Raw genomic sequence first — 21,190 nt, forward strand, 5'->3', positions numbered from 1 at the left:
ACTTTCAAATGTTTTGAGTTATTTCAGTTTTGCTATGTAATTGTAATGGCTGTGTTCTATGTTTATTGCAGATTTTCTGTTCTGATTGACTCATCGTAACCATGTGGTATCCGTTGTTAAATCTAGAAAGCTTGTTGTGGAAGGATAATGCTGGAGCCTATCTTTACTCATTTTCACATTTATTGTACAGAGTAAAAGGATTACAAACATGTATCTCCTCACTCAAACCCTCCACCAGTCTCAGTAAGAGTCTCCTTTTCAGTGAGGTCCCAGTTAATACTCCCCACCGTATATAATTAAATAATTGATACACAATTAACAGATTCCCTTTCTTTTGTAATAAAACTTAGATTAATATGCTCAAACAACATTTTCAAATAAATTCCATATGTACAAAATATTACATTGCGAGATGCCCCTTCTCTAGCACCTCTAATAATTTATTTGTACTAGCATTTCTTTTTGTGAAACAATTGGATAGCTGATGACTCACACAGAAACATAGAAAATAGGAGCAGGGGTAGGCCATTCGGCCCTTTGAGCCTGCTCCGCCATTCATTATGATCATGGCTGATCATCCAACTCAGTAGCCTGTTCCCGCTTTCTCCCTTTAGACCCAAGAGCTATATCTAACTCCTTCTTGAAAACATACAATGTTTTGGCCTCAACTGCTTTCTGTGGTAGCGAATTCCACAGGCTCACCACTCTCTGGGTGAAGAAATTTCTCCTCATCTCAGTCCTGAAAGGTTTACCCTGTATCCTTAGACTATGACCCCTGGTTCTGGACTCCCCCACCAATGGGAACATCCTTCTTGCATCTACCCTCTCAAGTCCTGTTAGAATTTTATAGGTTTCTATGAGATCCCCCTCTCACTCTTCTGAACTCAAGCGAATATAATCCTAACCGACTCAATCTCTCCTCATACGTCAGTCTCGCCATCCCAGGAATCAGTCTGGTAAACCTTTGTTGCACTCCCTCTATAGTAAGAACATCCTTCCTCAGATAAGGAGACCAAAACTGCACACAATATTCCAGGTGTGTAGTTGGAGATTTCCTTACTCTCCAGCATTTGTTTCAATCCAGCAAGATTAATACATAGTCTTTTCTCACCCTCTTTTTGTAGAGTACATTCTCCCACAAAGAACAATTATCCACCAACATTCAATGGGTATCCTATCTTCAGTATGTCAATTGTTCAGCATTCTACCTAAAATGTTTGACATATACAATCGCGTAACTGCTGCCTCCACAAGTACCAGTGTTTCCGCAGCTAAAGTGCTTTTAACGACCTTTTTTATTTTCTTAGCTTCCCAAGCTTAAAGGAATACATTTCCCATGTTCACCCATCAGAAATATTATGAAACCAGCTGTATTTGAATACCCATCAGGAAGATTAGCATGTGAAGCATCACTAAAAATGACTAGCTTCATGTTCTTTGGGTTAGCTAAGGATGGGAACTTCAGTATACATTTCTCCAGATTTAATTTTTTAAATGTTTTATTTGCCCTTAAAACATTCTCAACTTTCAGGTGTTTCATCATCATACTTCCCTCCAGCACATCAAAACTAGCATCAGGTCTAGTCTGACTGCACAACCAATTTAATTAACCAATCAAGTTTTCCAAATGCTCAGTCTCTACTTTAGATATATCATCATTGTGATCACCGAGCATGATTAACCAGGATGTAACACACTCTAAATAGGATTGTTGATTTAAAGTTATTCCAGACTTAGTCTGCTTAATATTTAAACCAATGTATTTAAAGACCGCACAGGCCTGATCCCCAATCTTAAATTCTGCCCTAATCTGAATATATTTCTCAAAATACGCAGTATCACCCCATTAGAAATCATCAATGTGCATTTTGAAGATGCCTGAAAGTTTTGCTTTATGATACCAATAAAACATGGCAGGATCTGCTTTTACTTGAACACAACCAATTGTCAACAAAACAGATCTCACTGAGAAATACCACACTCTGAAAGCATCATTAAGGCCATAGATGCAGTTGTTCAGTTTCCATAGTTTTGTCTCTGCATCTGCTGCCTCTTTAGATGGTTTCAGAAATGTTTCTTTCTGCACATTATTACCCTGCAGAAATGTGCTTTTTATGTCAGTGGATCTACACTCCAACTAAAATGCTTTTCAAGATTTCTTCTCCAGCTGTGGGAGAGTCCACTCTTACTTAGCTCTTCAAAAACCCTCACAACTAGCCTTGCTTTAGCCTTATAAGTCCCATTGGGAAGGACCTTTCTCAGTACAAATCCAGCTATGTATCTCCTATCTGGTACCTCAGAATAAACACCAGACTCTCTCCAACTTTCTAATTCCTTATGTTTTTCTTCTCATTTATCCTCAAGTTCATTCACTATCATGAGGACTTCTGCTTCTAGTTCTATTCAGAGACTGTGCTCTAGCCTTTGTTTCATTGTGGAATCTGTTCAAACTACGGCCTTTATTAGCACTGTGTTGTCTTTCGGGACTACTGCTATAAGATCTCCCTCGCGCACTATCGGAGGCTCCTTCACCAGTATGGTCATCGTTTCCTGACGCAAGAGTCACTTCCAGACCCACTATTAGAACTTTCACTGTGCTTTCTTACTCTCCACTCTTTGACCCGATTCTGCCAGTCCACGGACCTTGTTTCTTTGCCATTGTCTTGACCATTCAATCAATATTTAAACTTGCCAGTAGATTTTCCTGCCGCCCCACAATTGTTGCATATCTGCATTTATTAGACCCCTCTGGGATATATGTTACCCGTGTACCTACTTGGGGCAATTGTCCTTTGGATGCGATAGCTCTTTCTTGAGCGTCATGATCGCTCATTACTATACAACCCTTGATCTACCTCATTCTATTCCTCAGGACCTTCATCACAAAACACATGATCGTTTGAGGTACAAGGTGCCTCATTTCCCTCTATCAGCTGCTCAGATTCTGAGATTTTGTAATCAACCCTGATTAATTCGAGGAATGAACCTGAACAGTTTGATTTCCATGCTTGATAACTACTGTCTTACCATCATGACCTATTACCTTACCAGGGCCCTTCTATTCCCTATGACCTTCTCTTTGAAAATACACCAAATCTCCTGAATTAATTTCTGCCTCAGATGGCCTTATACAATGCCTCAGCGCTCTCCAAATTTTCTCAGAGACCTAAGCCTTGATGAAATCCCCTGTCTCTGCACATAAAGCATTCAAATGTGCAGAAAGATGGAACAACTTTTCGTACCTTCTGGAGCAGGAGGACTGTCGCACAGTACAGAAGACTATTTGGGATTCCGTCCATAGACCAATTGAAAGTGACTATATCCCCCCAACCATCTGAAGCAAATTTTTTTGCATGAACTACCCATGCCAAGGCGGTTGTCAGCTTGCAGTTTGTTTGGTCAGCTAAGATTTTATGCAGCATTGCATCAGTCAATCACGGTGATTCCTTTCATAGAGCCCATTGCGGAAAGGACTTTCAGCTTCAGTATTCATAACCACAATGTTCATGTTTTCACACATATCTCTCAACTCGTCATTGGCCAATTCCCCTCCATTACCAGTCAGAAACTTAGCTGGTGCCCCAAGTCCAGTCCCGATCCATTTCTCCATGATTTTAACAATAATCACCCTTTTGTCCTTGCTATTATTGTAGAAAGACTAAAACTAGTTGATAGGTCTATAAAATATGGAATGAGAATGTTCTTGCCTTTGTCCCATACCTTTAAATCAATGGAAACTACTTCGTTAAAGTCATGTGCCAATGGAAGGCTTACAAATGGACGTACTGGCATCCTCTGATATTTTTTGCACTTTTCACTAATCTCTTCTATTATCCTTATATAGTCTTAATCAGTCACACCAGCATCCTTTAGCTGGGTTTTTCTTCTTTGACAAGGGTGAGCAAATTGTCTATGTAACTTTAAGACAATTTGCTTTTTATCTCTGATTCTTCTCACTTGACGCCATTAATACTATTTTAACACTCTGACTAGAAACCTCAAGTTTTGTTAAGGGGATACAATAATGCCCTGACTGAGTAAACTGCAAATTCACTGACTTTCCAAAAACAATTGCCTTATATTCTATATCAAGTTTCATTTGTGCCTTTTTCATTGAAGGTTTACTCAACAGATAGGTATCTCACTAGAGACTATATCAGTACTGATAAAGTGGCTTACTCCAGTTGTTTTACGTGGAATTACTACTCTGTTCAGTGACTCTGATGTGTTGTCATCACCAAACCTAAAGTTGGTGGTACTTTTATTTTCTTTAATCTTGCATCGATCTTCACTACTGAGTGAATTCATATAAAGTTGTAACCAATCTGTTCCACATACTGATGATGTGCAAGCACTATCTAATAAAGCACAGTTGAATGAATCTACAACTAACACATACATCACAGGATTAAAACTCCTTGTAACTGTACAATTCATTCAGATTAATCAGTATCTTCCTCTTCTGCCTCAGAATTCTGTGTCGTGTTATTTCGACGACTCTGTCCCTCCGCTTAGGGCATTTCATTGCATAATGATACTTTGAGGCACACGTGAAGCACCAATTAACTGTTCCTTCAGCATTCTGGGATTTATTTGTCTGTGATTGCTCTTCCAATATTGTCTTCTGCTGTAATAGTCAGACCTGCTAATGGTGTTTTCATCCTAATTCCTCCTGTCTTTAACTCTTCCATTGGAATTATGCCTGCGTCCAGTATCTGGACCATTACAAAATCCAGTATACATTGAGTCCTTTGTTCTTTGCGTCATCGCAGAATGCCCTGTTTGTTCTACCAGGGCTGCAGGAAATGACTCTTTCCCCAGGAATTCCTTTAAGGCAGCAAACATTGGATCTAACGGGGAGTCTTTTTCCAGGAACTGAACCCCAGTTAGAATCAAGAGCCTGTCCATATGTGACATCCTAGAAGCAATTTAAATGGCAGCACTGAGCCAGGGATCTCCAAATTGAATTTCCTCAACCTTCTATACAGTCTGTTAAAGTCCACGCTATATTCCTCCTTTGAGTAACCATTTGTTTTCTGAAATCTATCAAAGTCTGATCATGTCTCATACACATTCAATAAGCCATCTTTCTAATGGAAGATCCAAACCTTCATCAGTATCCAACTGACAAGCATCCAGTTCACAAAATACTGTCCTTCTGATTTTACTTTTGGTAGGAAGTGACAGCACCAAGGCCATATTTTGTTTCCTCTTTGGTAGGGACGTAACCTGTGTCCACATATCACTTCATTCTTCCATTGGTCATATGGTTCAGACTCAGAACATCAGAGGGTGATCATATACCCTGACAATTTACATTTGCTTTCGGTCATATTTTCCACAAACGCCAGCGAGATTTTAGTTTTCTATGTTTTAAGAAAAAATCCTAGTTTCCAACCTTCAGTTTTAGGCAACCATCCTCTGCTACCATGTTAAATTCCAGAAAACTTGTTATGGAAGGATAATGCTGGAGCCTGTCTTTACTCAGTTTCACATTTATTGTACAGAGTAAAAAGATTACAAATATGTAGCTCCTCACTCAAAACCTTCACCAGTCTCATAAGAGTCTCCTTTTCAGTGCTCGTGAGACCCCTGTTTACACCCTCCACCTGCATATAATTAAACAATTGATACAGAATTAACATCCATTAGTGGGGCTAATTAGGAAGCACTTTGGAAACCTGCACTTCCAATGCAGCAGATTTTATTTGAGAAATGGGGAGTAAAGTGAGATTTGGCGTACACACTAGCGCGTTGAATTATTGTAAGATTTCCCTGATAAAATGGAATTTCTTGGGCAGATTCTTGCTCAGAAGTAGCATCACAAATTTAATTTTGAATGATTAATTATTAATATATGATTCTGCCAAATAACCGTGATTTCTAGCCAGCGGTCAAGTTCACCATATGTTTTTTGTAGACTAAAATTCTGCAGTGAAAACTTGTCCTAATCCTCTGCTGATTGCTTGTGAAGCAAAAATGGTATTTCCCAGAAGTCATATGAAAAGTAACATTGACAGGTCTGATGACATGTCCTTTTTTCACTCTCCCTTGATAGACTTTTAAAGAAGGCGAAGAAATATCTTGCTAAAAATGGTGGGTTGAGAAGTTAATTTTAACTCCAGCCTTGTTCATTAATGTTCAGGCCCAGATTGCAATTGAAGTTACTGTATCTCCAGTATCATCATTGAATGGTTTCTTGTGTTTTATGGCTTAATGGAAATTTTGGGAAAACTTGAATGTAATGGGTAGTTCAGACAGCTTGTGATTCTGGTAGTGGATGATAACCTCAACAGATTCACTTGGCATTCAGTCTCATTGATTTGACAGCGTATTACTACATATTCTGGGCAGTGTTTAGTAATTTAGTGTTCAAAACCTAGCAAACAAAAATTGCAATAATGGCTTGAACAAAAAGTTGTTTTTACGACAAAATCGGTTCAGAGACTTTGATTTTTGGATCTGACCTCATAACAACTGTGACTTCACTAAGTTAGTTATTTCAAAAAAACTATGTTGCTGATTTTAAAAAGAATAGCATGGTATTGTTAATATTGATATTGACAGCCACAAGTGGCTCACAGTTTTAGAATTTGAGGCCAGGTGATTAGACTGTTAAATGTCAAAGAATAGAAAATGCTGAGTGCTCACATCAGCAGATCAATCAATATGTGAAAGAGAAATGCAAGTTAATGTTTTGAATGTGACCCTTCTTCAGAGTTGGTCAGTATATCTCAAACAGTGACCTGCATTTCTCTTGCATGCATTAATTGATCTGTACATTTCCAATATTTTCTCCCTTTCACTTAAGTTCCAACATTTATTTTAACTTTAAAGATATACCTTTTATCAAAAAACTGCTTAAAGCTGGTAAACAACTTAATTTATGTTTACATTAAGTGCTGTGTTCCTTACCAACTACTACACATTGTTTTGCCTCTGTTAAAAGTTACTTATCCCTTAATTTGTTTGCGTTATCACTTTTTCTTCAAATGAAAATCTTAAAATTTTTTGATGCCCTTAAGTGTTTTGAATTATTAGGACTGAACCGCTTTTGATTCTTGCTAAGATATTATTTTTACCTCTGACCTTGTTTCACTTCTGTTTATCATTAACTTGTATAATTCATACTGTTGCCATTGAATGTGATCTGATTTTATAGGTACTTGAACTCATCTGTACTCGAGAATCAGGAGCAGTATTTGAAGCAGGAGGCTTAAATTGTGTACTAACCTTTATACGGGATAGTGGTCATCTGGTACATAAGGACACTTTACATTCTGCAATGGCTGTAGTTTCCAGACTTTGTGGGAAAATGGAGCCTCAGGATTCATCACTTGAAACTTGTGTGGAGTCTTTGTCTAGTTTATTGAAACACGAAGATCCTCAAGTAAGTAGAGTGAGAAACCAACCTTCACTGTCTTGGAGCCATTCTTCTTATTTAGAATCATTTTAACAATACAGTTTTCCCTCTTCTTCCACCCCCACCCCCATCTTTTCTTCAAAAAATGCTTTTGCTCAGCCACAGTCCCATTTGCATGTTTCTAGGTAGTGATTGTTGGCTTGATATTTGACTGTGAAGTATTACTGACTGATCCTGCTGTCACTGTGCAATTTCCAGCAGGGGTTATTGAACCATGATCCCTAGTTGATAGCTTTCTCATTAACCTAGAGGCACCGGGGCCCATTAGGTGAGGAAGGCTATTGTGCACATCTAGTGGTCAGCATTGGCAGATCCCTGGAAGATCACTTTTATCTGTATTTTACAGATGGAGCAGCGCATTATATTGTTGCTTCTTCATTCTGCTACAGAGGAATGATGTGAAGTATTGTGGAATTGACTACAGGCTGTATTTGGATGGTCCATCACTACACTCAAATGCCTCCTAGAGAAATTGTCTGAAGAGCATGAGTGGCTAAGACCTGTCGTTATTTCAAATAAATCTTCAGATATTTCAGGGCAGGAAGAGGCTTAATTGTACACTTGTTCTTTTGGTTGCTAATTTTCATTTTCAAGTGGAAAGATATGATCCAAATAATAGATTGGCCCTTTTTTACTTTCAGGTATCAGATGGAGCTTTGCGTTGTTTTGCTTCCTTAGCAGACAGATTCACTCGTCGTGGAGTTGATCCAGCTCCTTTAGCAAAACATGGGTTGACGGAAGAGCTGCTTTCTCGCATGGCAGCAGCAGGAGGTTTAGTGGCAGGAGGATCTTCATCTGCTTGCAAACCAGGCCGTACTTCCACAGGAGCAACTCCCAATGCCGCTGATTCTAAACTTAGTAACCAAGTATCAACAATTGTTAGCCTGCTTTCCACACTCTGCAGAGGTTCCCCTGTTGTGACGCATGTAAGGATTCAATTATTTTAACTCTTCTCATGCATGATTTTGCAGCAATAAAAGGAAAACTATAGAAAGGTGCTAGACAATTGCACATGACTGCTATTTAAAAAAAAACATACAAAACATTACATTTATTGCTGATAAAATAAACAGTATTTCATAATTCCTGATCAGATTTTCATATTTTCTGTTGACTTAGATATTTACAGAAGTTTTACTATTCATACAAAGATTTTAGATCTGATTTGAAATACGGATTAAGTGAATTTTTATCCAGATATGATTTTGTATTCAATTTAAGATCTGATTTATTTGTAACTTCACTAAAATAAGAATTCAAGCACAGGATTTCAGTACTGAATTTGAATCTTCAGTCAAAATCTTATCAAATCACATCAGTTTAAAATCAAATCTCTTCATAGCTCAAATTAAAACTTAACACTTATCAGTATTCATGTACCACAGTCATAGTTGATGATGAGGTTGGAATACTTTTCATCCTGTCCTAAGATGTGTGTTTGATTGTCACTATAGTATTAATAGATGTTTTCCCCCTAGGATTTATTAAGATCAGCACTACCTGACTCAATAGAAAGTGCACTACAAGGTGATGAAAGGTGTGTACTTGACACTATGCGATTGGTGGATCTACTTCTGGTATTACTTTTTGAAGGACGTAAAGCTTTGCCAAAGTCCAGTGCTGGCTCCACGGGCAGGATCCCTGGCCTACGGAGGTTGGATAGTTCTGGGGAGCGTTCTCATCGGCAACTTATTGATTGCATCCGTAGTAAAGATACTGATGCATTGATAGATGCTATTGATACCGGAGGTAGGTTACTGTTTGGGGACAAAAAATATATGTTCATGTAAAAAGTGTTTTTTCCCCCCAAATTAATGCTTGTTTATGGCTTTTTGTGTAGCTTTTGAAGTAAATTTTATGGATGATGTGGGCCAAACACTCTTGAATTGGGCTTCTGCTTTTGGAACTCAGGAAATGGTAAGAAAACTTACGCAACTTTAGAACAGGCCTTCAAGCCTGTGCTTTCTTCAGTGTGAATATTGGTATGACCAGTGAAAGAATTAACTTGAACATAGTAAAGGTAATTTGTTGTAATACATTTTAGTCAGGTACCAAATTAGGTGTTTATTAGAAAAAGAATATTATTTTGCACAAATTGAAAATTGAGCAGAAAAGCAAATGATCACCTGACATAAGAATGGTTTAATAAACTATCTTTTCAGGTGGAATTTCTTTGCGAGAGGGGTGCTGATGTTAACAGGGGTCAGAGGTCCTCATCTTTACACTATGCAGCTTGTTTTGGAAGGCCACAGGTTGCGAAGGTATGATTCGATTCTTTTCCTGTAGTTAACTATTGTAGAAAAGAGCTTCCTGTTAGCTTAGATGATATAGGCCAATATGGTACTGAGCCATTTCATAAAATCCAAGGTACTATAGCTGATTTGTTGGGTCAACTGCCTTCAGATGGGATAAAAGTTGGGCTAGGGAGTGGGTAGAAAATGGCCAGCATGGCAGCTGATTGCTGTGCATAGACTAGTGTGGAAAAATACAGTGTACATTATGTAAAACTGCTATGATACCCTTTTTTGTGATCACACACATGACGAATGATTATTTAGATGAGTTACTATCTGGTGGCTGGCAAAAGTACAGCTATACATACCTTAGCAAGAGAGGAAAGGGATAGTTAGGGAAAAGGAACTGGAGAACAAGTGGCAATTATTTAAGACTGCTTTTATTTGATAGTGATAGGTACAACAGGTCAAGTCTAATACTTAAATCTTGAAATATAACCTATTTTGTAACATGTTTTGCTGAAGGGACAAAAATAACAAAAACTTGGATTTATATAACTTTAATGTAATAAAATGTACCATGGCACTTCACAGGAGTACTGAAAAGCAAAATTTGACACTGAACCACATACTGCGATATTAGGGCAGATGGCCAAATGTTTGGTCGAAGAGTTAGGTTTTAACGAGTGTCTTAAAGGAGGAAAAAGAGGTGGAGAATTTTAGGGAGGGAATTCCAGGGCTTTGGGCCTTGGTAGCTGAAGACATGACCAACAGTGGTGGAGCGATTAAAATCGGAGAAGCACAAGAGGCCAGAATTAAAGGAGCACAGATACCTCAGAGGATTGTGGGGCTGGAGGAGATTAGAGATAGGGAGGGGGGAATCTAAGGAAGGATTTGCAAACAAGGATGAGAACCGAAGTAGCTCAGCAAACGCAAAGGTGATGGGTGAATAGGACTTGGTGTGAATTAAGACATGGGCAGCAGATTTTTGGATAACCTCAAGTTTGTGCAGGGTAGAACGTTGGAGGGTGGCCAGGAGCGAATTGGAATAGTGAAATCCAGAGGTAGCTAAGGCGTGGTTGAGGGTTTCTGCAGCAGATGAAGCAGAAGAATAAAATGGGAAACTGTAGACCATTTAGTCCAGTGTCCGTTGTGGGCAAACTTCGGTTTGAAATAAAATTAAGAAACATTTGGAATTTTTTTTAAATTTCTTCATGGGATGTGGGCGTCGCTGGCCAGGCCAGCATTTATTGCCCATCCCTAATTGCCCTTGAGAAGGTTGTGGTGAGCTGCCTTCTTGAACTGCTGCAGTCCATTTGGGGTAGGTGTACCCACAGTGCTGTTAGGAAGGGAGTTCCAGGATTTTGACCCAGCGACAGTGAAGGAACGGCGATATAGTTCCAAGTCGGGTTGGTGTGTGACTTGGAGGGGAGCTTGCAGGTGGTGGTGTTCCCATGCATTTGCTGCCCTTGTCCTTCTAGTTGGTAGAAGTCGCGGGTTTGGAAGGTGCTGTCTAAGGAGCCTTGGTGCATTGCTGCAGTGCATCTTGTAGATGGTACACACTGCTGCCACTGTGTGTCGGTGGTGGAGGGAATGAATGTTTGATGATGGGGTGCTAATCAAGCAGGATGCTTTGTTCTGGATGGTGTCAAGCTTCTTGAGTGTTGTTGGAGCTGCACCCATCCAGGCAAGTGGAGAGTATTCCATCACACTCCTGACTTGTGCCTTGTAGATGGTGGACAGGCTTTGGGGAGTCAGGAGGTGAGTTACTCGCCTCAGGATTCCTAGCTTGTGACCTGCTCTTGTAGCCACGGTATTTATATGGCTACTCCAGTTCAGTTTCTGGTCAATGGTAGCCCCTAGGATGTTGATGGTGGGGGATTCAGCGATGGTAATGCCACTGAATGTGAAGGGGAGATGGTTAGATTCTCTCTTGTTGGAGATGGTCATTGCCTGGCACTTGTGTGGCGCGAATGTTACTGCACGGGATAATCAAGGACAGCCAGCACAGATTTGTTAAGGGCATCTAATTTGACAAATGTAATCATTTTTGGAGATAACTGGATAAATAATGCAGTATATGAATTTTAGCAAGGCTTTTAATAAAATGTCTCATGAGGCTTGTTAGAAAAATTTATGTATATGGTAAGTATAAAAGAAGTGTAAACATAGCAGTATGGATGGAACATTAGTTGATGGACAAAGAACGGGTAAATGGGTGCTATTTGGATTGGAAAAGGGTTTGAAGTGGTGTACCTGAGGGACCAGTGCTGGTTCCATTTTTATGGGTAATCACAGATGTTTTGGACGAGGACATGGAGCCAGGGATAGGAACCAACATGTTGCACCATGGACATTTGACAAAATTATTGACTCAGCCACGGACGTGGGAGCAATTAATCTGTATGTAAAGTGTGTAACCAGCATTATGCCATCCCAACACAGTCCAATTTAAAACACATTTCTCCCTTTTTAGTGATACCTGGCATTGTTTTTGCTTGCACAAGTAGTCAATGTCTGCTCGCACACACGATGTAACGATGCAGAGAATTCGGATAATGTCCATGTCAGGAGTGAGTGGATCTCTTTCACTTCCCCACCCCACTTCCACTGGCCTCTGTCTCTCCCCCCCCCTCCCCTCCCCCCCGTCTCTCCGCCCCCCCTTCCCCCCCCCCCCTCCCCCCCCGTCTCTCCGCCCCCCCCTTCATATCAAGGAGCCATAGCAAAACCAGAGTCCGTGGGAATCGGGGAAAACTCTCCACTGATTGGAGTCATACCTAGCACAAAGGAAGATAGTTGTGTTTGTTGGAGGTCCATCCTCTCAGTCTCAGGACATTACTGCAGAAGTTCCTCAGGGTAGTGTTTTAGGCCCAACCATCTTCAGCTGCTTCACCAATGACCACAATGGCGCAGTGGTTAGCACCGCAGCCTCACAGCTCCAGCAACCCGGGTTCGATTCTGGGTATTGCCTGTGTAGAGTTTGCAAGTTCTCCCTGTGACCGCGTGGATTTCCGCCGGGTGCTCCGGTTTCCTTCCACAGCCAAAGACTTGCAAGTTGATAGGTAAATTGGCCATTGTAAATTGTCCCTAGTGTTGGTAGGTGGTCGGAGAATGGTGGGGATGTGGTAGGGAATATGGGATTAATGTAGGATTAGCATAAATGGGTGGTTGTTGGTCGGCACAGACTTGGTGGGCCGAAGGGCCTGTTTCAGCGCTGTATCTCCTAAATAAATAAATTTTTAAAAAAATTATGTCAGTGATTACACTTAAAACAGTACTTCATTGGCTGTGAAGCACTTCGAGACGTCTGGTAGTCGTGAAAAGTTCTATATAAATGCAAGTCCTATTTTTCCCTGAAAGTGTGACTAAGCCATTAAAAAAAAAGCCAATAGCATGTTGGTTTTTATATACAGGTGCTTAGAGTGCAAGAGTGAAGAAGCAATGATAAACTTGTACCAAGCATTGGTTAGGCCACAGTTAGAGTCCTGTGTGTAGTTTTGGGCGCCCTCACTTTTGCAAAGAAGTTGAAGCCATATCGCACACAGCTTGGATTCAACTGCATAATATTGGGATGGGAAGCTATGTGCTGAGGAGAGGCTCGAGATACTAGAATTATTTCCATTGGTGCACTGAAGACTCATTTTAATAGAGCTTTTTAAAATTATAAAGGGTTTTGATAGTGATGTGAGTTTGTAAAACTGCTGAATAAATGGCAAGCTGTAAGGTTTCTTTTTCGAATCATTCCTTCAGTTGCCTCCACCCTGTTATGTCCTATTTTAACTTTGTTCTGTTCTGACTAATTGTATGAAGTTCCTTCCTCCTCTGTCTTTTCTGTTCCCATTGCCCAGAGATGGTAACAATTAGAAAAAAAAATCTTTTTCCTTTGGCTGTAAACCAGCTGTAGAATATTATATGTACAACCAGGTCAATATTTGACATGAACACCAGAAAGTGCTAAAGATTTACGCAGCAATCTGTACATATTGGTTAAAATAAACTATCAACATGTTCATTCCTGGGCAGATTTGTAACTGGGCAGCTGGTACCTGATTAAACTCAGCAGATCAGAGATCTAATTGTGTGTGTTTTTTGTTGACGATTTAAAACATGTCAATTAATGGATAATGTCAGTGGAAGCATTCATCTAAGTATTTAAGGCCCATTTGATATATATTCGCTAATATTTAATGCGTTTGTTTCTTTGACTGAAGAGAAAGATTTGCAAATCATGTGAGGGGTGTTGTTAAGCAGTTTTATTCAGTTGAACTTGGTGAGTGATATTCTTTGCATTTCTTTTTACCAGACTCTGTTGAGGCATGGAGCAAATCCAGACCTACGTGATGAAGATGGCAAAACACCTCTCGACAAAGCACGTGAGAGAGGCCATAGTGAGGTTGTGGCTATATTACAATCTCCAGGTTAGAAATCTTGTTTAGCTTCACCAAGTTAAAATAAAAACTCCTGCTCATTCATTGCTTTAATTTGTTAGAGAGTAATGTGTTGCTGTTTTTCAGTTTATTTTAACCAATATGTATAGATTGCTGCGTAAATCTTTAGCTGAATGTAAGAGTGTGAGGCAAAAGGCTGACAAAATAAGGTTATGGAAAAGTTAGAAAATTGGACAGACATGATTGTAGCGAAGACAGCATTTAATGTTGCAGCTCATTTTAATACGTACTCATGAAAATTGTAGTTGCTGAGTGTTATACTAGCTGGTTCCAGTGCAATGAACCCATACTGTTCCCCCGGCTGCTTTTTAAACGTTTAGAATTTTAACTGCTGCTTTGGTTGTGTCGGCATCACAGACTAACATCCATATTCCACCAACAGGGGTGGGCCGAAGAGGCAGGTCCCCAAGTCTACCTGAGCTGGAGCAGGAATTGAGCCCATGCTGTTGGTGTTATTCTGAACCACATGCTAGCCACCTAACCAACTAAGCTGACCGGCCCCCTTACTTGAGTCAGAGTTCAAAACGTTCCTTCAGAACATAAATAGAAGGAGGAGCAGGCCATACAGCCCTTCAAGCCTGCTTCTCCATTCAGTAAGACCACAGCTGAACTTCTAAATCAACTCCACTTACCTGCCCTATCTGTATATCCCTTGGTGACGGAAAATCTATTCATCTCAGTCTTGAATATACTCAGTGACTGAGCATCCACAGCCCTTGGGTTAAGAATTCCAAAGATTCACACCCCTCTGAGTGAAGACATTTCTCCTCATCTCAATCGAAAGGGCTGATCCCTAGTTCTAGACTCTTAAGCTAAGGAAACAGCCTCTCGGCGTCTACCCTGTCAGGTCTCCTAAGAGTATTAGACATTTAATGAGATCACCCCTCATTCTTCTGAACTCCAGAGTGTATAGGCCCATTCTACTCAGTTACTTCATGTCAGTAACTTGGACCATAATGATATCTGCAGCTTTCTCTTCGTCAGGAAATGCTAACATTTCCTGGAGGTTTTGTGGGATGGAGGAGGGAGCATGTGAGCTGATGCTGACAAGGTGGTCTGCACTCTTGGTTCAAACTTGCTTTTATTCTCCTTCCATGCTGTTGGGGCTGCTGCAGTCTACTCAGTTTTGCAAGATTTTTGTGCTTGCATGTCCAGCTGCCTTATCCTCCACCACCTTCAGCTATTCAAGTGTTCTCTATATCTCGTAAATAGTAAATTTTATTGATTTCTTACATTATATCTCCCATTATATGAAAACATTCCTGTCATTTAACCATCTCTTTTTCTGCAGTCAAGCAATTTACAGCTCATTTTGTTTCTTTGTGTACGGGTGTATTTTTCTCTCTCCATTCTTCTGTTTCTTTTAAAATGCTGTTCATCTGTAATAGCCTTCAGTTTTGACAGTGTCCACTCACTAAATGTGTAATCTACCGATGGTGCCTGACCTACTGAGTATTTCCAGTATTTTCTGTTCTTGTTTAAAATGCTCTTGTTTAAAATTAGTTCTAAATGTTTCAAACTTGGAACTTATTGTATTTGAAGTAACTAGCTGATGTTAGATTTAACAATGTGCTCCTCTAACTGCCACTTGAGATGCATGTCCATTTAAAAAGCTTGCACTGCAGGAATCTTTTAAATTGCTGTTATTCAAGTCACAAATGGAGATTGCAAAAGAAGAGCCTTGGTTTTACAATTTGAAGCAATCTAGGCTATTCTGAACTACTTGTTTCCTCCATTTGCTATTTTATTGGTCTCAATTGTCTTGGGTAGCTGGATTCACTGGTAGAGTGGTTAAATGCACGGCCCACTTCAGAGCACTTTCGTTCTGAAATAACATGACTTGAGTTAAAGAAGTATTAACATATCTGTAGTGATGAATTCAGCTTGTATTTTCACAAGTATAGTGCAGTAATTACAATTGAGGTGGTGGGAGGGGGAGAAAAAATTTTGATCTACCTCTAGGCTCATACTCCATATGGATCTACATCACTAATGTCAAACTTAGAATTCAGGTTAAATGAGGGGGAAATATCAATGTGTATGGAGAATTATAAACTCTGGTATCTTCATTAGCATATTTCTGAAAGCCCTTAGGATTGCCATAGTTTCACACAGAGCAATTCAAATCACATTTAATCATGTCTGCAATGTATTGGCGAGTATTGTTTGCTGTAGATTTACAATGTTACTAGTTATCACTTCAACTTGGACCAAAATCATCCTAGTCCCTCAAGTGTCTCCTGACAACACAGAGCATGTGCACAGTGATTGCTGACTTCATCAGTGCCTCCTAACATTTGCCAGCATGAATCCGCGCATGTGTGTGGCAACGTCAGACGTAATGACATTCTGAGTGTTACCCCTCAATGACTGCAATCGCCTCCTTCGCCCGCCCCCCCCCACCCCAAACAGTACCCCACTCCCTCCCACAATCACTGCATGTCTTCCCCGCTCCCTCCTGCAACCGTTGCTCTCTCCTGCTCCCGACTGCTCACTGCTCCCGACTGCTCACTGCTCCATCCTGCCATTTACTCCCGCTCCTGACTGCTCGCCAGTAACTTCCCGGCTTGGCCCCCCCCCCCCCCCCACTTCTCCAGGTAGCGAGGCGGGGCGCAAGTGGCGGGAGGGAAGGTGGGATGGAGCGAGGAGTAGTCGGGAACAGGAGAGAACAGCAAGCAGACGATCACAAAGGGAGGCGGTGATCGCGAGAGTGAGCGGGAAACTGAATGTGGCGATTGAGACGGGAGGGAACGGGGAACTATTGTTGCGGGGGGGCAGGGATAGAGGCGGCAATCATGGCCATTGAGGGGTGAGGGGATTTTCGTTAAGTTCGTTTTTTGTGTCAAATTGACAGCGCCATCTTTATTACTGGCAGCTGCCTGAGACATCACAGACATTTCAGTTGATGAGGCTCCATTTGCGCATGTGCCAGTACTGTGCCATCTGGTGCTTGCATTCTCAGCAAATGCAGCTTTTTGAATGTGAGATCACTGCCATGCCATAAGATGAAGGTATCTCTCCCTGTGAGTCTCCATACAGTAAATTCTAATTTGAGCCTATATTGTATGTGGAAATGAAGTACTTCTTACCCAAGGGGCTTTGGAAGTACGTACACATCCTAGTTTTTATAATGTCAAACCCTTAAAGCATCTGATATTTCTGTCCATTTTTAATTAGTAACTTAGTATCTAGCTGTATTTAACTGTCAATAAGAATATATGAAACAACCATGGGCAATAGTCTGCAAACTGCCTTCTTACCTCTAAAATCTTGCCGAGGTTGGAGAAATTGAAATCTCTCTCGTGCTCTTTTGTTCTTTCCTTGCCCAAGGTAATGAAATTGACATAGATCCAGAGCACAGAATAGTCATAATTTGACACTAATTGCCAATATTTTTGGGGAGTCCATAAGTATGACTGTAGGAAGTGGAAGATTTATGCTAGTGCATTAAGGGATGCTCGTCAAGATTTGAATATTGGGACAGTTGCATTCTACATCTGGTTATACTGTACTTGGCCAAGGAGTGCTTGATATTTGAACTGGGGGCTGAAGATAAGGAGTAAATTCTATTCTTTTGCAGTGACATTCCTTCTGTTGTGCACAGTATTTCCCCAACAGAGAAAAATGTGCAAAAAGTGTATTTAATTGTAATGCATTTAGGAGATTGGATGTGTCCTGTAAATAAAGGTGAAGATAAGAAAAAGAAAGATGCCAACAGAGAGGATGAAGATGGAAATGAACCAAAGGGAGATCCTGAAATGGCTCCATTATACTTGAAGAGATTGTTGCCGGTTTTTGCACAGACCTTTCAGCACACTATGCTGCCATCCATCAGGTATATTTTTCAAATCAATTACTACATTTATTAATTTTTTGTCATTAGCATTTTGTTGGCAACTTTTAAGAAAAAGCAGTAATAAAAATTTAATTTGGTTTTAATCTGGATGTTAATGATCTGAGAGTAGTTTGGAAAGTGTAGTCAACGGAGATTATCACTTTCGTCAAGATACCACCTTTACTGATGAGGTAGAGTAAAACTGCAGAAACCAGTACTGTAATTCTTAAATATTTTTTAAGTAAATAAATAGTTTTTTGGCATTGCTGAAAGCAAATTTTATTGGCTCCTTAGTTTCACTTGCACTGCTATAGACGCTTAAATGGTGATAGGCAAATAGGGTATTTTTGACAGCTACTTGTGAAAGGCAAAGTTGAGTATAAATGGCAGCCAATTTCTTATTCCCTCAATTATTATTAGATTTTTCAAGACTAAAATTCAAGAAATTAAATGTTTAATTTACCATGGGCTGAATTTTATTAGCGCACTGCACTTTACGGCAGCACGCTTTGAAGCCAGTGGCCTTCTGACACGGAAGCGCCGTCGCTGAGTTCCCGCGATATTTCGAGCACGGCTCATTTAAATGCAGGGGCGTCCGCTGTGTCCCCGGCAATGGCATCAGGCACCGGCGCCATTTTTAAAGGGCTTCAAGCCCTTAACAAAAATTTGAATGTCTGAAGAGAAAGTGCTTTGTTAATTTTTTTTAAATAAAAATCAAAAGCCGGAGGCCCTTTCCCAACCTCTTTTCCTCCTCCCCCCCCCCCCCCCCCCCCCAAATCATGGCTGTTTTATATGCCAATATGACTGACATAAATTTTATTCCCACCCTGAACTGCCCCACCCCCCACCCCAACCTCGTCACTTTTCCCCTTCCCACCATCCCCACAGCCATTAAAAAATTTTTTCCCTGCTTCCCGCCCCTCCAACCAATGTCTCGCCTCGGAACTCCATATGGAGTTCCAAAAGCATGTGAGTTGCGGCTGGCGGCTGTAAAACCGCTGTGGGATGGCTGTCGGGACCAGGTAAGTTCATTTCAATATTTATTCTGCTAACTTGCAGTAAAATGTGGCAAGGCCTTCCCGGCACCGTTGGTCAAGTTGGGTCACTGCTGCAGGCATTTTACGGGCCTCCCTGCCACAATCCACAATGTCAAGGGGCTGGTAAAATCCAGCTCCATATGTCTAAAGTTTGCATTAATTAAAAAGCAATTGTTGTAAAGCCAGTCGTCAGAATTATTTATTATTTGATTATAATTTGAAAATTATTTGAGCCACATGTTTGGATTTGTATTGTTTGAATATGAGACTGATGAAATTGCATTGTGGAATTGCACCCACAGTACAGAACAGGTTTCATTACACTTGCATTACAAGGCTTGGAAGACATTTACGAAGAAATCTATCCAAGGCTTGGAAGACATTTATGAAGAAATCTATCCGTAGACACCACCAATTAAACCATCAACGTTTAAAACAGACAGTTGCTATATCGGCTAAAAAGCACTTGTCATTTGCATTAACAGCAATATAATCTTTTAAGTGCTCTATTTATTTCGGGCAAAAAGAACTTTGCTTACTCACCTGTCGGTCACAGACATCTGATTTGAGGTTGTTGATCTCATCTATTATGTAACACACTGAGCCAATGCCAAAGGCAAGTGTTAATAATGGTGCTAACTTAAATTGATGATGTTTAATCAATTTAACACAGAATTGCCTCCTCACTTTATTCAGATGGACCCATTTTGGTCTTTACCCAAGATGCAATAAATATTGTAGGCTGCATTAGGTCAGCTGAAAGATGGTTCTCTTCACTCTTTGCTGTACGATTCCTACTCCTGTCAGCAAACATTTTAACTCTTGCTACCATGTTCTAAACTGTGAACAAGTCATCCAGGTAAAAGGTGCTGGCAGAAGTGGAAGCTCTGGGTGAATTAAGCCGTGTGCAGACTTGCAATAAAATGCAGTATTAAATCTCAGTGTGTATAGTTCTATATGCATTAATAAAACGGCTGTAAACCTAAAGGGCACTAGTTCCTCAACAGCTCTTTTCAGTGATGTGACCATGAAGACAGTGGCTGCTTTGAGCTTTGCAAGCAGACTCCTCTGGAACATAAACTTTTGGTCCCCAAACAAACCACCCAAAGAATCGGGTTACCAGTGAACTCAAATAAATCATGTACTGGCTATCACATATTCATGAATGTGCCCGCCGAATGTAGTGTTTACTATATTGGGCTTTTGAATTTCCAATTCACAGTGCAACTTCAATGGGCTTTTAGATACTAAGTGCCAACAAAATACATTTTTAGAAACAGAAATTGCTCTTTATAGGAGGAATATAAAAGAGAGCTATGTCTTGTTTCCGAACCAGCTGATTAGTTGGGTGAATACTTCCGAGAGAAACCAAGTAGTGGAGGATTGTAGATCTCAGTGTTTTGGCACTTAATCTATTTGCAGGCCCAAGGAAATCCCAATCTTCCTGGGTTAACTGTTTACATTTTCAGTTCCTATTCTTTCGTGACAAATATAAACACTAATATTATAGTACAAAACAAAGTCAGCTATTACTGTAACTCAAGTACAAAAAAAAACTTACAAATTTAAAATTTTAAAACTTCCTTTTTCCCTGTCTTTTTTCCCTTGTTCTCTTATGCTTGCTTTTCTATTTTTTCTTTCAATTTTACTTTCTTGTATTTTAATTTTTAAAAATATTAAATTTTCGATCCCATTTCTGTCTCATAATCCATTTTGAAGCTGGGAGCAATATTCAAAAACGCCTCTGGCTGGAAATTATCTCCATTATTTTTCAGCCATTAAAATAACCTGTCTAAGGTACAGGGAGAATTAACACAGATATAATTGTTAAATATCTTAGTGTCGGCTGCCATCTTCAGGTGTTCTCAGATTTTCATTTTAATAGTTCTTTAGGTTCTGATCAAAAACATAATTTCGTTCAAATCACTGTAAAATACAGTTTATAAAATGTGTTTATTTTAAATTAGAATTCAAAGGTAAAACATTAGTGAAGGCTTCACTTGATCTCATTATAGTGCTGTAGGTACTGGAACCAACAGAGTATATTGCATATTGCTGAACTCAGTTGTTTGAAATTTTAAATTTCAAACTATATTAGTGTCCATTTTTGGTGTATCTACTTTAGAAAGAGGACATTACACCAAAACATATTAAAATACTCCACTGAACTGTGAATGAATCCTATTTTTATCAATGTTATCTGTACTTTGATG

The 21,190-nt window shown here is 39.9% G+C and overlaps 1 protein-coding gene across 4 annotated transcripts in view; it reads left to right on the top strand.

The window, feature by feature from the left end:
* Positions 1 to 21,190, top strand: part of hectd1 (HECT domain containing 1) — a 116,081-nt gene that overhangs the window by 34,041 nt on the left and 60,850 nt on the right. For 3 of the 4 annotated variants that reach the window (XM_068039349.1, XM_068039353.1, XM_068039351.1), the window contains exons 4-10: positions 7,163 to 7,390; positions 8,065 to 8,349; positions 8,902 to 9,172; positions 9,264 to 9,340; positions 9,586 to 9,684; positions 13,961 to 14,075; positions 17,766 to 17,940. In XM_068039349.1, coding sequence (XP_067895450.1) covers positions 7,163 to 7,390; positions 8,065 to 8,349; positions 8,902 to 9,172; positions 9,264 to 9,340; positions 9,586 to 9,684; positions 13,961 to 14,075; positions 17,766 to 17,940 — 1,250 coding nt within the window. The remainder of the gene's footprint in view (positions 1 to 7,162; positions 7,391 to 8,064; positions 8,350 to 8,901; positions 9,173 to 9,263; positions 9,341 to 9,585; positions 9,685 to 13,960; positions 14,076 to 17,765; positions 17,941 to 21,190) is intronic. The other variant, XM_068039350.1, reaches the window with a different exon arrangement.

Source organism: Heterodontus francisci, chromosome 9, assembly GCF_036365525.1.
Source record: "Heterodontus francisci isolate sHetFra1 chromosome 9, sHetFra1.hap1, whole genome shotgun sequence".
Lineage (NCBI taxonomy): Eukaryota > Metazoa > Chordata > Chondrichthyes > Heterodontiformes > Heterodontidae > Heterodontus > Heterodontus francisci.